This window comes from Crinia signifera, chromosome 7, assembly GCF_055691185.1.
Source record: "Crinia signifera chromosome 7, ASM5569118v1, whole genome shotgun sequence".
Taxonomy (NCBI): Eukaryota; Metazoa; Chordata; class Amphibia; order Anura; family Myobatrachidae; genus Crinia; species Crinia signifera.
The window spans coordinates 35,477,031-35,494,559 of NC_139223.1; the positions used below are offsets into that span (position 1 = coordinate 35,477,031).

The 17,529-nt window shown below is 48.1% G+C and overlaps 1 protein-coding gene across 1 annotated transcript in view; it reads right to left on the minus strand.

The window, feature by feature from the left end:
- MYO15A (myosin XVA) overlaps positions 1-17,529 on the minus strand; it is a 140,949-nt gene that overhangs the window by 39,263 nt on the left and 84,157 nt on the right. Inside the window, exons 34-41 of the mRNA XM_083154966.1 lie at positions 16,939-17,000; positions 15,719-15,886; positions 15,019-15,094; positions 14,412-14,559; positions 10,951-11,097; positions 9,665-9,797; positions 8,876-8,984; positions 4,180-4,301 (exon numbers count right to left, since the gene is read on the minus strand). Of these exons, the coding sequence (XP_083011092.1) occupies positions 4,180-4,301; positions 8,876-8,984; positions 9,665-9,797; positions 10,951-11,097; positions 14,412-14,559; positions 15,019-15,094; positions 15,719-15,886; positions 16,939-17,000 (965 nt within the window). The remainder of the gene's footprint in view (positions 1-4,179; positions 4,302-8,875; positions 8,985-9,664; positions 9,798-10,950; positions 11,098-14,411; positions 14,560-15,018; positions 15,095-15,718; positions 15,887-16,938; positions 17,001-17,529) is intronic.

A 17,529-nucleotide genomic window follows, 5' to 3' on the forward strand; every position in this document is an offset into this window, starting at 1 on the left:
TCCGCCACCGTATGCGGCGCGAAAAACCAGCGACGTACGCTCACGCACGGAACGCAGCTGCCGCTGATGTCCGCCAAACAGATTACACAAACAGTATATAAAGGTGTATTAGAAGGTGACAATGTTGTTGCTAACATGTCTGGATCCCAACCAGAGGTGGACCCAGTGCTGCAGCAACTATTTGACCAGATGGACTCCAGCACCACCTATGTGCCACTGCACATGCGGGCAGTGGGTAATGAGGAGGCTGCTGGCCCTTCTCCAGCAGGGGAACCTGCACCTGACCATTCTACAGCAGGGCAACCTACACCTGGCCCTTCTGCAGCAGGCCAACCTGCAGCTGGCTCATATCCACCATCAGCAGAATTGTTTGGAACACAACAGGGGACTTCACAAGGTAGTACCATGGCCAGCACTTCAAGTGCAGCGACTGGTGCCAGGGGGCGTGGCCAGGGACGTGGCAAGGGGCGAGCCAGTGCAACAGCGGAACCACCCAAAAAAAATAAGGCATATGAAGCACAGGAGCTGGCCATCCTGGTTCCCCGAGCACGTGATTGGATAGAGTGTCCATCCGAGAGGCTGACACACACACGCAGATGGAAGATTTGGGAACAGATAACGGCAGAGATTAATGAAGTAGCGCCACAAGTTCGTGAGACGGACCATGTGAAGAAGAGGCAAGTTGTTTTGTGATACATGTGGCCAGTAATAGCCAAGTAATGATTGAATTGATGCTTAGATGCATTTAGCAAATGGCCCGTGAGGTTGTTACGATACACATACATTATTGCCATGTAATTTCATTGTGAGTTAGAGTAGGGTGATTGTGAATGTGTATTGTAACGGTTGATATCATAGTTGCATGTAATATTATATATGGGACAATAATCACATGTTGTAATATGTAGCACAGAGCAATGGCTGCAACAGCTAACATTGGGAGTGACATGTATTAATATGTCAACTTACATTGCAGGTGGCAGGACTTCAAAACCAACCTGAAGAGGAAGCTGACCAAGCGGTGGGACCACAGCCAGACATCTGGGGCCGGCCCCATGCCATCAGGGCTAGAGCTCACCCCCCTGGAGGTGATGGCCGAGAGCTGCATATCAGTTGAGGAGATCCGGGGGGTGAGCACTATGGATAGCGAGGCCCCAGCTGAAGTGTTTGCGTCTTTTCTGGAAGGTAAATATTGGTCATGCCATAAACTTGGGCAAGTAATTATCGTAGAATGTCTCCTAATTGTGTTTATCTTTGCCCACAGACACCCCACCGCTTGGTGACGACTCTGTTCAGGAGGTGGAGGAGTCCGTGCCACCTGGCCCCAGAGGTAGGCCTGTGCAGCAGCAGGCATCGGGCCAAGCCGATTTGGCCGCCTTGGCCGAGGTGCTTGGGGACATCAACCAGCAGGGAGACTTGGCATCAGAACGGGTGCGTAGGACCGAGGAGATCCTGGCGAGCTTGGTCAGCACCCAGCAGTCCATGGCTGCGAGCATGCAGGCCATGGCTGCAAGTGCTCAGGTGCTGGCCGAGCAAGCCACCCGCCAAAATGATCTCCTCCTCCACCATAATGAGCTTATGGTGGAGCTGGTTACCAGCAACAGGGTCCTAATGGCATCCGTTTCTGGTGCATTACCAGCGGCAACACTCCCTGCTGGCAGGAGGGGTAGACCAGCCAACCCCTCCACATCATCTGCTCCACCTGCCCCAGCATCTGGCCGTCCCCGAAGAGCTGCTGCACAGGCCAAGGAGCCTACCAAGGCCAAACGTGGTCGGAAATGAACTTGTGGCTGCATTAATCTCTGCCGTTATGTGTTCCCAAATCTTCCATTGTGCTGTGTGTGTCAGCTTCTTGTGTCCAATCACGTGCTGAGGGGAACCAGCTGAGGCCTTGCTTCATATGTCCTTTGTGGTTCCCCTGTTGCCCTCTTTTGCCTGGCATTACTGTCAGCTGTACTTGAAGTGATGGCCATGGTACTATCTTGTGAAGTCCCCGGTTGTGTTCCAAATGATTCTGCTGATGGTGCATATGAGCCAGCTGCAGGTTGGCCTGCTGCAGAAGGGCCAGGTGTAGGGTGCCCTGCTGTTGAATGGTCAGGTGCAGCTTGCCCTGCTGTAGAAGGGCCAGCAGCCTCATCATTTCCCACTGGCTGCATGTGCAGTGGCACATAGGAGGTGCTGGAGTCCATCTGTGTGCAATTATATTTGTTTTGTATTATTATTTATTTTGCGGCATTCCTGCCATGTTGTTTATTGTTTGTATGTATTATTTTATGGTCATTGCATCACACTGCCATTGACTGTGACATGAATATAAATAAATGTGTTTACTTTACCCAAAATGTGTGGTTTCATGAGTACATGTCAAATACACATGTGTATTGCTAGTATTAATATTCTGTCATGTCCATTGTTAGCAGTTTGAAAGTGTCTGACAAGTACAGCATATGTGGGTGTTTAGTACGGGTTCCTTGAAGCAGCAATGGTTTCAATTAAAGCACTGACAAGCGTCCTATTAGTGAGTAATGAGTAAAGGAGTAGATTCTATTGGGTTCAGGTGTTAATGGTTGTAGTCATTAGGCGTACGTTCGCCTACCGCATGAACGAGTGGTGTACGCAAAGCAATAGTACACTTGTGGACACCGCACATTTCTGGCCTTTTTGATCGCGTGCATTCGGAGTGGTTTCCGAATGTACGCCCCCCAACATAAGTGTACTCCCCCGTGTCCGCCCATGTTTCCGCCCCGTTTTGCCCACTTTGAAACTACGCCCATGTGCCATTCCGCATGACGCCCATAATACGCCCATATTTCCCGACTGATTGCGGCCAACAGTTTTGGACGGGATTTTGCCGAACTGGTACGGAGTCTAGGCGTGGCACATGCGCGTTGCGTTCTCCACGCATGCGCAGACGGCGAAAATACGCGATCCGTAAGAATGCGGTAAAGTCCGCGTCAATCAGAATAAGGGCCATTGTGCTGGTCCAGCTACACTGCAGCATATATTGTGCTGGTCCAGCTACACTGCAGCATATATTGTGCTGGTCCTGCTACACTGCACCATATATTGTGCTGGTCCAGCTACACTGCACCATATTTTGTGCTGGTCCAGCTACACTGCACCATATATTGTGCTGGTCCAGCTACACTGCAGCATATATTGTGCTGGTCCTGCTACACTGCACCATATATTGTGCTGGTCCAGCTACACTGCACCATATTTTGTGCTGGTCCAGCTACACTGCACCATATATTGTGCTGGTCCAGCTACACTGCACCATATTTTGTGCTGGTCCAGCTACACTGCACCATATATTGTGCTGGTCCAGCTACACTGCACCATATATTGTGCTGGTCCAGCTACACTGCAGCATATATTGTGCTGGTCCTGCTACATGACCATATACAGTATTGTGCTGGTCCTGCTACACTGCAGCATATATTGTGCTGGCCCTGCTACACTGCAGCATATATTGTGCTGGCCCTGCTACACTGCAGCATATATTGTGCTGGTCCTGCTACATGGCCATATACAGTATTGTGCTGGTCCTGCTACACTGCAGCATATATTGTGCTGGTCCTGCTACATGACCATATACAGTATTGTGCTGGTCCTGCTACACTGCAGCATATATTGTGCTGGTCCAGCTACACTGCACCATATATTGTGCTGGTCCAGCTACACTGCAGCATATATTGTGCTGGTCCTGCTACATGACCATATACAGTATTGTGCTGGTCCTGCTACACTGCACCATATATTGTGCTGGCCCAGCTACACTGCAGCATATATTGTGCTGGTCCTGCTACATGACCATATACAGTATTGTGCTGGTCCTGCTACACTGCAGCATATATTGTGCTGGTCCTGCTACATGACCATATACAGTATTGTGCTGGTCCTGCTACACTGCAGCATATATTGTGCTGGTCCAGCTACACTGCACCATATATTGTGCTGGTCCAGCTACACGACCATATACATTATTGTGCTGGTCCTGCTACACTGCAGCATATATTGTGCTGGTCCTGCTACATGACCATATACAGTATTGTGCTGGTCCTGCTACACTGCAGCATATATTGTGCTGGTCCTGCTACACTGCAGCATATATTGTGCTGGTCTTTCTATATTAAACCTTAGGTGTATTATACAATACTGTTTAGCGGACCACTTCACCTCCTTCCTGATGTAGATCTTCCAGGGCACATTGCTGTAGGTATAGTGCTCCTCACTGTATTGGCGATGTAGCTGGGTCTGAATGTTCTCCTGGTCTTCAGACAGCTCCCGAGACACAGAGACTGAAGACAATGACAGAACACTGGCTTAGATTTAACTGGAAAATACTGTTCTGAGGAGGAGGGATCCCATCCCTTTAACGGACCCCACCCCCTTAACAGACCCCGCCTCCATGATGGCTGCTTCCAGGAAATTTCCCGATCCCAATCTGCCCCTGCACCTTGGGCTATATTCAGAGTGAAGGCCCTGATGTAATAAGCTTCAAAAAGTGATAACGCGGAGAGTGATAAACGACCATCCAATCAGTTCTTAGCTGCCATGTTACAGATTGTGTTTAAAAAATGACAGTTAGGAGCTGGTTGGCTGCTACTTTATCACTCTCCACTTCATCAGTTTTTGAAACTTGGTATATCTATCCCTGTCATACTTGCCGACTCTCCCGCAATTTGCGGGAGCCTCCCACTTTAGACACCATTCTCCAGGTCCCCCGCAAAGCCCCCCCAATCCCCCGGAATTTCAAAGCTGAGCTAAAAAAAACGGACTGCGCATGCGCTAGTCCGGCGCGATGTGGTCGGGGCTTGGAAGTACTACGCGTCGCAACATCAGTGTGAGAGCCGCACGTGACGGTGAGACCCTGCTAGCAGGGAGACTAGGAGCAGCAGTGAGTGAAGCCCGCCCCTCTGACCTCTTCCCCTCTGCCTCATCGGAGAGCTGCTGATGCTGCATGCTGGAGACACAGAGGAGGGGAAGAGACGGGGACCAGCATAGAAAGCAGCTGGTGTGGAAACTGACAGACCTGCCAGCTGGGAGCTCGGAGGAGAGGCTGGGGGAGGAGCAGGAGTGCTCCGTTCCCAGGTTAGTAGTAGTACATGATGTTGTTACATAGTTACATAGTAGGTAAGGCTAAAAAAAGACTTGCGTCCATCTAGTTCAACCTGGTATAGATATCCATTGCTGATTTGGGGGGTTCTGATATTTTACAGACAAATTATATTTCTCTTTTGTACCCATGGATGTTTTTCTCCAGTAAATGTTTGTCCAACTTTTCCTTGAACGCATTTAATGAGCCAGCCGTTACCACCTCTCTGGGAAGAGAGTTCCAGAGTTTGACTGTTCTGACCGTAAAGAAATTCTGGTACGTATGTAATATCTGGGCTCCCGTTTTTCTTATGAGACCGCGTCCCCTCGCCACGCTTCGGGCACGGTGGCTCGCAGCGCTCGCCACACTATATAAAATCAACTCCATGCGTAGTTGGATAGTAGGGGTATGAAAAAATGGGGTGCATTTAACATGGGAGCCCAGATAATACATAAGTACCGAAATTCTTTCTACTAGCTGAATGAAATCTTTTTTCTTCTAATCTATACTCATGCCCTCGTGTCCTAGATTCCTTTCTAGTAGAAAAGAGGGTGTGTGACAGTGCCTTATATTGGCCCTTGATGTACTTGTACATGTTGAGCATGTCCCCCCTTGAACATCTCTTTTCTAATGTAAATAGTCCCAACTTGCTTAATCTCTCCCCGTAGCTTAAATTCTCCATTCCCCTAATAAGCTTTGTTGCTCGCCTTTGGACTTTTTCTAATTCTATGATGTCCTTTTTATAGTGTGGGGCCCAGAACTACACTCCGTACTCGAGGTGAGGTCTCACCAATGCTTTATACAGTGGCATAATTACCCTTGAGTCCCTAGTTTCCATTCCCCTCTTAATACATGCCAGAAATTTGTTGGCCTTTTTTGTAGCTACATTACAATGGGCACTACATCCCAGTTTGCCGTCTATTTGGACTCCTAGATCCTTTTCAAGTATGGAATTACCCAGTTCCTCTCCGCTAAGGTTGTAACTTGCACACTGGTTGTGTCTCCCAAGGTGCATAACCTTACATTTATCTACATTGAACCTCATCTTCCATTTTTTTTGCCCACTCATCTAGAATTGCAAGATCATTTTGAAGCATGGTGATAAAAATGTTAAACAAAATATGCCCCAAAACCGAACCCTAGGGCACTCCACTTAGTACCGGTATCATATCTGATACGGCACCATTCACAACCACTCTTTGTTCTCTATTACATAGCCAATTCCCTACCCATCTGCAGATATTTTCACCCAATCCTAGGTTCTCCATTTTATTAATCAATCTCTTGTGTGGGACAGTATCAAATGCTTTAGCGAAATCTAGGAAAATCACATCTACAGCATTTCCATTATCGAGGTTTTTGCTAACCTCTTCATAGAACCCTAGTAGATTAGTTTGGCATGAACGATTTTTCACGAACCCATGTTAGTTAGTACTGAGTAGACGGTGATGATCTAAATATTCCTGGATACCATCCCTTAAAAATCCTTTAAATAGTTTACCCACAATTGATGTTAAACTAACGGGTCTGTAATTAGCGGGATCTTCCTTTTTTCCTTTTTTGAATATTGGCACTACCTCTGCTATTCTCTAATCTTTTGGTACTATACCTGACGATAGTGACTTGCTAAAGATATAATGTAGGGGGGTAGCTAGTTCATCCCTTAATTCCATTAATACCCTCGGATGAATCCCATCTGGCCCTGGTGATTTATTTGTTTTGAGTTTGCTTAGCCTCAGTATTATTTCCTTCGGCGTGAAATCCACAATGAGATCTGGCTTATTTGTCCTGTTTGTGGTAAATGTTCGTTCCACAGTCTGCTCTCCCTTAGTAAATACTGATGAGAAGAACTCATTTAACAGTTTTGCTTTTCCCTTGTCCTCAGTAACACTTTTTCCACTAGTATCAGTTAGTGGGCCTATGTTTTCCTTAATTAAACGTTTACTATTTATGTATTTAAAAAACTTCTTTGGGTTGGTTTTGCTTTCAGTGGCTATGCACTCTTCATATAATATTTTAGCTGCTTTGATTACCCCTTTACAAGTTTTGTTTGATTCTTTGTATTTTGCGAACGCCTCCTCATTCAAGTTATTTTTATAGAATTTAAAGGCTCTGGTTTTATTGTTGATAGCTGACCTTACTTCTTTGTCCAACCATGGTGGCTTTTTTTTGTTGAATTTACCTTTAGTTACTTTAGGAATGTATTCCATAGTTAGTGAATCAAGCACCTTTTATAGAGTATCCCACATTTCCTCTGCAATTTTCCCTCCATAACCGTTTCCCACCCAATTCCTGTTAGGGCTTCCCTGAATAATTCAAAGTTTGCTTTTCTGAAGTTTAGTATTTTTTGCAGATCCTTTTTGATGTAGTTTACTGAAGTTGATTTCCAGTGAAACCATATTGTGATCACTGTTCCCTAATTGTTCAATTACTTTTGTGTTTGAAACTAAGTCTGTGTTATTTGTTAATACTAATGCCACAGAAGCTCCATGCTGGCTGGTCCTGTGTGTAGGCAGCTATGTCACGTGATCTGTTTGTTTTTTGTGTTTTTTTTAGCTTGGCACTGACTTTAATGTGTGTATGTAGGTGACCTATGGGTGTATCTATTAAACCTGGCACTGTGTGTGTATGTGTGTGTCATTGTGTGTGAATGCACTGTGTGTCTATAGCCTAACACTGTTCTGTGTGTGTGTGTGTGTGTGTGTGTGTGTGTGTGTGTGTGTGCGCGTTTACTGGCAGCGATCCCTGTGAATTTTAGGCTGTCACTGAGCATTTGTTAATATGTGTAGGTAGGATCCCTGTGTGTGTGTGTGTGGGGGGGGGGGGGGGGAATGGTAAGGTAGTGACCCCTGTGTGTGTTGGCCGCTAGTGACCCCTCTGTGAGTGTGTGTGTGTGTGTGTGTGGGGGGGGGGCGGTAGTGACCCCTGTGTGTGTGTGTAGGCTGGTAGTGACCCCTGTGTGTGTGTGTGTGTGTGTGTGTGTGTGTGTGTGTGTGTGTGTAGGCAGGTAGTGACCCCTGTGTGTGTGTGTGTGTGTAGGCAGGTAGTGACCCTTTTGTGTGTCTGTGTGTGTGTGTAGGCTGGTAGTGACCCCTGTGTTTGTTTAGGCTGATAGTAGGTTGCCAACACTCCCGGATTTTGCAGGAGGCTCCCATTTTAGGCGAAAGTCCCCCAATTCCCTGCAAAGCCCTCCCAATACCCCTGAATACTCAATTCCCAGCTAAAAATCCAAACCGCACAGTGCGAGTCTGTCCGCAATGGGGACATGATCATGCCTAATAGGCCACGCCCACTTTGCTGTGGACCCCCCCCATTCTGGGTTGGCCGCGCCTCCGGTGCGGCAGGTCACAAGTTGAGAGGTATGGAATCTCCCTGAAATCCGTTTCAAAAAGTAGGCAAGTATGATCCCTGGGTCTTAAGCCAATTACACACTAGGCGGTGTGCGTACCCTGCATATACACATTCCAATGCCGGCAGGGGGGTCAGCGACGGGGAGGTGGGGCCATGCGGCCCTCGTTAATGAGGTTCGCCCTTGTCTGTACTGAACACACAAGACCAGAGAGTAAAAGATATCGCTCAGATGGGCCCTTCCGAGAGATATATTTTACTTTCTCGTCTAGTGTGTATTAGGATTTTACGCAACTAGAGACTTTTTTTCAATCTCGGAGGACCGATGTTCAAGTAATGATTCGATGCTTTGTCTCTGGAGAGAATCCTGCAGGAACCAATGACATATTACGCACAAAATTGTAAAATGTATGTGGACACATGGACTACCTGGGGTTGCTGTGGTGGGCCTGACGCAGCTGACGGGTGGAAGGTTGGCAGGTTTCTTTGTTTTAATGCTCGGAACAGGTTTTACCAAAGCCACGGTGTCTCTAGAAGTCTAGAATAAAAGACAGGCCAGGAACAAAAATTAAAGTACCAGTAAAACCAAAAATATAATATACACGGAAATTATATGAATACATAAATAAAAATGGTGGGTCACTCTGGCGGAAATTATGGGTGATACAGAGTGGTATACAATTCAGTCACACCATGATGCAATTCAGTAGTATTTACATACAGGGCCTGATTCAGGTCTTATCCCAACGAAAAATAAAATCATGCAATGTATTGAAATTCGGTATTTTGCGCATGCATTGGCCTGTACTGAGCGCGCACAGGATGGGTCAGTCTCCGTTTCAATATATTGTGGGAGTGGCAATACCAGGGTCTCCGCCTTCTGATGGAAATTTCCTGGCCCCAGAAACAGAGCTATGGTGGCTGATCTGCACAAGCTCATTGGTTACTCAGCCGGCCAATGGTGTCAGGTGACCTACAGTTGAAACTACTCATTTAGTTGTGTGCATGCAATGCGGGAACAAAAATGGCCGACTTATGTTACACTTTGCTGCTCCCTAAAAAGATTTCCCTCCAGAAAATCCCAAAGCAGGGGTCCAAAGAGCAGAAATGGGGGCATGATGATGTGATTCTTGTCATCATAACCACATCATGCAATGGCCTACTCTTCTACTAAATTTGGGGGGAGTAGTCAAGGAAGAGGGGCGGGACTTCTGTCACCTTAGGGACGTAAGACATGTTGGAAACCGGTGTTGGTCCTGCAAGTGGCCGATTAGACATTTGTCCTTTCAGAATTTTCAGGGCTTCTTCATGGGGGTCCAATTTGCGCCCAAAAATTTTAGCCGGCTCCCTCCTGCAAACCATACAAAACAAAACGGTGATTTTGCCAGGGGTACCACAGTTACAAACAGGAAGACATTGGGGGGAATTTACAAAGATGGGAAGAGGACTTCACATGTTATGTTGCTATGGGCAACCAATCAGAATCTACTTTTTATTTCTTTAGCACCCTCTAGAACAGTGGTAGCCAACCACGGTCCTCGAGAGCTACCAACAGTTCACATTTTCCAGACAACCTAGCTGCTGCACAGGTGCACTCATTACTAGCTGAAACATTTTCAAAGATCCACAGGTGGAGCTAATTACTTCACTTGTGATTCTGTGAGGAGATCTGGAAAACATTAACTGTTGGTAGCTCTCGAGGACTGGAGTTGGCTACCCCTGCTCTAGAACAGGCATTCCCAACCACGGTCCTCAAGGCACACCAACAGTGCAGGTTTTAGTGATATCCAGGCTTGAGCACAGGTGACTTAATTAGTACCTGAGTGATTTTGATTAAAACATCTGTGCTAAAGCCTGGATATCACCAAAACCTGCACTGTTTGTGTGCCTTGAGGACCGTGGTTGGGAATGCCTGCTCTAGAAGACAGTAGACAGGATCTGATTGGTTGCCCATAGCAATGTCACATGTGACGTCTTATTCCCATCTTATTAAATTTCCCCCATTGTATCCCTACTAATGACATATTGAAAAATATGTATATATGTTATATTGGTGCTTTGACATTTGCTACAATACTAAGGGCATTCCCATTTTATCACATATTAAATTTAAATTAGCTATATAGCCCCTGTGTAGTTGACAGTAATAAAGTCGACCACTTTTGGTCGACAGGCTAGGTTAGTAAAGTGTGAAAAACCACCTGTTTTGGAAAAAAATGTGTCGCTTTTCATGTCGACCGTTCCCATGTTAACCAATTGCATGTGTCAACCTTTTCCATGTATGGTCCTATGGCACGTTGACCAAGAATGGTCGACCTGATTACTGTCGATAGTGTGTGGGACGAGGGAGGGGAAAACGTATTCTATGGACTCACTGAGGCATATGCTGGTAACGAAATATCTCATCAGTGGTGTATGTGGGCTGCCCCCTACAGCGTAAGTAACCGCATGGCATGTAGGATAGGAGTGCTCACCAAACCAAGCGTGGAGCCTTCAACGCTTACCTGATGGAGTTCTGCCGAGTGAACCCGACGTTCGCATGGGTCCGAGTTCGGTCTGCGGAGCTTGTGTCTCGAGTAAAGGCTGCTGATACTCGAGATTGTCTGAGTTCCGAGGGGGAGGCATCGGAACGCAGAGATGGGTTGGTGATGCTGCGGAGAGCCGGGAGTGTTAAATGCGAGTGTACAGGCAGGGCCGGAGATACTAGGCCAACTAGGCAGCAGGCCAGAGCGCCAACATTTCGGGGGGGCCTAAAATATTGTATGAGTCACATCATGTCTCTCTAACTTAATGATGCTACACTGAGCACCAGAATCCTAGTGATATACATGAAGGCTAAGATTGTCTATTGGAGGGTCAAATACTGATGATTCAATATCCCTGCAGGCGCTCCATCAATGGTAAAACCATTGACTGTAAATTTTCTATGGTTGGTGACCATCAATGGTCTATGGTCAACTCAGTTGCACAGGGGAGCAGCATCTGACACCATGTGAGTGGTCCTCCTCGCCCTGACACCATACAATGAAAGAGATAGCAAGGGAGAGGAAGCGGTTGGGGAATTAACTCTGTAAATGTAAGGTGAATGATTACCAGGGTTTTGTGTTGGGGAGTGGGAACCAATTACATTGTGTGTGATATGAGGGAGGGGGAAATGTGTGACATGGTAAATAATGAGGGAGGGACAAAGAAGGAATGGGGTATGAGCAAAGGTGGAATGAATTAATGGTCAGGGATGAGTGACGGTGGAACGAGTTACAGAATTGGGAAGTAAAGGAGGGCGGGGGGGGGGGGGTGAAGGAGGGGAATAAATAACAGAGTGGGGGTGGAGGAAGGGAATTGATTGTCTGGTTAAAGACTATATGTAGCCTAAATGTAGCCACAGTCATGATGAGTACCTTTAAGCAGATGAGTATGCCGGTGATACTGAGAAGAGACAGGAGAGTCAAAGAGGAAGAGTGTCGTACTGCAAAAGATTGTCAGCTCTTATGCTTAGTGAAACTGCTACCTACAGTATGCAGCTTAATAACTGTACTGGGAGTAAAGTTGGGAGCTGTAAATACTACCATGTTTGTTATCCATGAGATGGCCTGGCTCCTGCCTATCACTGATGGTCTGGCTCCCATCTACCACTGATGGTCTGGATCCCGCCTACCACTGATGGTCTGGCTCCCGCCTACCACTGATGGTCTGGCTCCCGCCTACCACTGATGGTCTGGGTACCACCTAGCACTGATGGTCTGGCTCCTACCTAGCACTGATGGTCTGGCTCCCGCCTACCACTGATGGCCTGGCTCCCACCAACCACTGATGGTCTGTCTACCACCTACCACTGATGGTTTGGCTCCAACCTACCACTGATGGCCTGGCTCCCATCTGTTGCTGATGCCTGGCTCCTGCCTATCACTGATGGCCTGCCTCCCACCTATCACTCTATCACTGATGGACTGGCTCCCACCTATCACTGATGGCCTGGCTTCCACCTATAACTGATGGCCTGGTTCCCACCTAACACTGATGGCGTGGCTCCCAACTAACACTGATGGCGTGGCTCCCAACTAACACTAATGGCGTGGCTCCCACCTTACACCGAAGGCCTGACTCCCGCCTAACACCGATGGCCTGGCTTACACCTATCCCTGATGGCCTGGCTTCCACCTAATATTGATGGTGTGGCTTCCACCTATAACTGATGGCATGGCTCCCACCTATCACTGATGGCCTGCATCCCGCCTATCACTGATGGCCTGGCTCCCGCCTATTACTGATGCCTGGCTCCCACCTATTACTGATGGTCTGGCTCCCGCCTATCACTGATGGCCTGGCTCCCACCTATAACTGACGGCTTGGCTCACACCTATCACTGAAGGCCTGGCTCCCACCTATCACTGATGGCCTGGCTCCCACCTATCACTGATGGCCTGGCTCCCACCTATCACTGATGGCCTGGCTCCCACCTATCACTCTATCACTGATGGCCTGGCTCCCAGCTAGCACTGATGGCCTGGCTCCTGCCTATCACTGATGGCCTGGCTCCCGCCTGTCACCGATGACCTGGCTCCCACCTGTCACTGATGACCTGGCTCCCACCTGTCACTGATGGCCTGGCTCGCACCTGTCACTAATGGGCTGGCTCCCACCTATCACTGATGGCCTGGCTTCCACCTATCCCTGATGGCCTGGCTCCCACCTATCCCTGATGGCGTGGCTCCCACCTATCCCTGATGGCCTGGCATCCACCTATCACTGATGGCCTGGCTCCAAACTATCCCTGATGGCGTGGCTCCCACCTATCACTGATGGCCTGGCTCCAAACTATCACTGATGGCCTGGCTCCCAACTATCACTGATGGCCTGGCATCCTCCTATCACTGATGGCCTGGCTCCCGCCTATTACTGATGCCTGGCTCCCACCTATCACTGATGGCCTGGCTCCCAACTATCACTGATGGCCTGGCATCCTCCTATCACTGATGGCGTGGCTCTCGCCTATTACTGATGCCTGGCTCCCACCTATTACTGATGGCGTGGCTCCCGCCTATCACTCTATCACTGATGGACTGGCTCCCACCTATCACTCATGGCCTGGCTCTCACCTATCACTGATGGCCTGACTCCCACCTATCACTGATGGCCTGGCTTCCACCTATCCCTGATGGTGTGGCTTCCACCTATCCCTGATGGCATGGCTTATACCTATCCCTGATGGCCTGGCTTCCACCTATCCCTGATGGCCTGGCTTCCACCTATCAGTGATGGCCTGGCTCCCACCTATCAGTGATGGCCTGGCATCCTCCTATCACTGATGGCCTGGCTCCTGCCTATTACTGATGCCTGGCTCCCACCTATCACTGATGGCCTGGCACCCAACTATCACTGATGGCCTAGCATCCTCCTATCACTGATGGCGTGGCTCCCGCCTATTACTGATGCCTGGCTCCCACCTATTACTGATGGCCTGGCTCCCGCCTATCACTCTATCACTGATGGACTGGCTCCCACCTATCACTCATGGCCTGGCTCTCACCTATCACTGATGGCTTGACTCCCACCTATCACTGATGGCCTGGCTTCCACCTATCCCTGATGTCGTGGCTTCCACCTATCCCTGATGGCGTGGCTTCCACCTATCCCTGATGGCCTGGCTTCCACCTATCCCTGATGGCCTGGCTTCCACCTATCAGTGATGGCCTGGCTCCCACCTATCACTGATGGCCTGGCTCCCACCTACTGTATAACTGTACAACACCTGCTGCATCTGTCCCACATGTACTTTGCCACCATTATACCAGCATGTGTCACTCTGGACACCTATCTGCTGCTCACTAACAGGAGCTGAGGTGAGAGAGGCTGAGATACAGCCATATGGTCTACTCTAGATTACCCCATAGATAACTATAATGGAGAAACACTCCACTCAGAAGGAAAAAAAAGGGGGGGCAAATATAGAGCTGCACAAACCCACCTTACAGGAGCGGCCACAGGTCTGGTCCCACCTGGCTGCTTATACTGGTTAATTATATCCTTAATATTGTGTGTTGGCTCAATGAAATGCTCAGAATTCAGAGTGCTGTGATGGATGAGATCTTCCGGCCTGGGGTGGTTGGAATGACCTACAAAAAAAGCCAAATATATAATAGACGCGTAATGCTATAGGTTTACACTCCTGGAGTTTATATCTGTAGAAACTGCTGTGCCGCACTGTGTAGCACTAGTAATCAGTGACTGGATCCTGTTCTGCAGGATCCGGCCACACCGCTTTGCGCGACCTCCTTCCTCCCTATGGCCATGTGGTCCCACACTGAACATGACCCAATTGGCCACTATGTGTGGCCCAAGCCTTATCTCTCTCCAAGGCTTAGTGAACTTCCCTGTGATTCATCAAAACCTGACTGCATTTGACCCTTTATAATGGAACTCCAGAGTGTTTCTGTGGTAGGTGAACCTAGTGCCTGGCCCAGAACTACATGTTAGGCGGTTGTGTAGAAGAAAACATGCTGCATTGTGGGTAAAAGAACTGCATTGCATTGTGGTCCTCCAGAGACACAACACAATGGTAGAAGATAACTCACCAGGCCTGGAAATGATGGAGTTCTCCCTGGTGGAAGCTGTAGGTGTCCTGTAGAACGATCCATTCACAACATTCCTCTGTGAAAGAAATAGGGATAAAGTTTAAAAAAATATTGGTTCCATTAAAAGCAGCAAACTGAATGTATGAGGGTGGCCATGTTTCTTCCCTTCTGAAAGTAGTTGTCCTTTACAGAATCCTTTCATAAAAGGAGCAAATGGTCTGAGAAGGATGTTCCATGCTCAAGTAGCGCTATGTATCACAAGATGGCCAGTTCCACCACTCAGTTGGGGAAATTGGAAAGGTCTGTCAGTCTAGTGTCTGACAGACCTGTGAGTGCTTCCAGAAAGTGAGGCGGTTCTATGATGGTCTTCGATAATAGTCGATAGGGTCCAAAGATCAAAAGATCAATTGGTCAACACAGTTCAAAAGTTAATCTAGAAATGGCTCAAACTCAAATATTTTTGGGGGGGCTATTTACCATTTTCAACCACGTTGCCCAAATTAGTGTACCACTTCACACGAGACACTTCAGACAGGTTACTGAAGTCAGTATACACCAGATTTAAAGTTACTGAACCTTACAGAGATAAATGTGTAGACAGATCTTTAAATAGTTTTTTTAGTGTCTCTGTACACGGGATGACGCCATAACAGTCAGAATTCTAATGTTCATAGTAATATGAGAAGAGCTCTAGCGTTACCTGGACAGGAACCCCAGTTCTGGGCATTGGAGCCACTGCAGGGGTCACCCTATAAGAACTGGTTCTGCCGGAAGGGGACTGTGGGCTGGTGGAACGTGGGGTTTCGGCAGCAGAATTGCTGACCATTTGCTGTTGAATTGCCATGGCCTGCATAGTCATCTGCTGGGCCTGGAGGTAAAAATAGGTAAAGTTTAGACAAAACAGAGAATGGACCTGGCTTCCAGACTGCTGGCTTAGGCCATTATATTAGATGCAGGTAGTTACATTAGAGTGGAATCTGGAGTATTATTTACCTTTGAGATGATGTATGTCTGATCCGTCAAGTTGCAAGCCTCCAATGGACCCTACCTATCCTGCATATCCTAAACACCGTTCATTGACTCAAACAAGCGGAAGTGGCTCTCCATGCCCCGGCTCATAGAGCCTGATTCAGACTGCTCACTAGGTTGCCTATATTTGCTGCCTGCTCCGCCGAACGCATGACCCCACCCACCCGGTATGCTTACACATTCGCTCGCATGCGCCCGCACAGAGGAGAAATCATTGGATGGTTGCTAACCATCCAATGATATTTTTCTCTGTTCACAGAAAAAATCTAGGGCTTATGTGCGGTCTCCTGCAAGATGGGGGTGGGAACTGACGTCATGTGACATCATTCACCCGCCCCCGAGAAGGCAGGGGCACACCTGCATTTCCTGGGGCCCACCCAGCGCTTCTAAGTGCACGCCCACCATTTTTGTGGGCAAGCCCATGAAACGCTGGATGTCCACTCCGGAACGCCCCCTGCCTGTCAATCAGGCAGCGAGTGCCCCGGCGAATGAAAAATTCGGGGACGTCTGAATCGGCTCCATAGTGCATGGATCACTAATCAGTGCTGGTCTCGTAATCTGGGGCTCTGACTATTCCCGAGAGACTAGATGGATCAGCGGTCCAATGATTCTCATACATACAATCATTCTCATGATCAATGATGATTGTACAGGATCACTGCCAATCACTCCTGTCTGTGGGGCTCAGGAGAGCTGAACAGGTGCACAACATAAGGGCGCAGATCACAGGAAATGGAATTCACCAGGTTCCACTCTAACATGACCTACGTATAATATTTCATTTTTACTTTTTGGGTAGAGTTATTTACATAAACACATAAATAAATGAAGGAACATACCAGTGTACTGCAGAGGTGTGACACGCCAGCGGGTGCGGCCGGGCAGACTTACCAGTAACATCGCTTGCTGGTTGATGTAAGCTTGCTGTTGAGCGTACATGTTTTGTTCCATTCCTAAGGAAGGAAGTGTTTAAGGTTACAGATTGTGGCTTAATTGTATGGCCTCCACCACTGATTGTATGGCCTCCACCACTGATAGCATGGCCTCCACCACTGATAGCATGGCCTCCACCACTGATAGCATGGCCTCCACCACTGACTGGATGGCCTCCACCACTGATAGCATGGCCTCCACCACTGACTGGATGGCCTCCACCACTGACTGGATGGCCTCCACCACTGATTGAATGGCCCCCACCACTGATAGCTTGGCCTCCCCTAGTGGTACTAATGGTATCAAACTGGGCTCCAAAACCTTAGAGGTCAATGTGTACAGAGCGCTAGTGACTGCGGCCTTTGTATATAGTGGTAAACTGTCTACACTTAGTGGTAGCAGCCCTGCTGGTTTATCAAAAGCTTGGATATAGAGTACCAACCAATCAGCTCTTAAATGTCATTTTCAAACAGCTTGTAAAATAACAGAAGCTGATTGGTTGGAACTTTGGGCCTGATTCAGACCTGTCTGCTAGACTGCTTATACTCG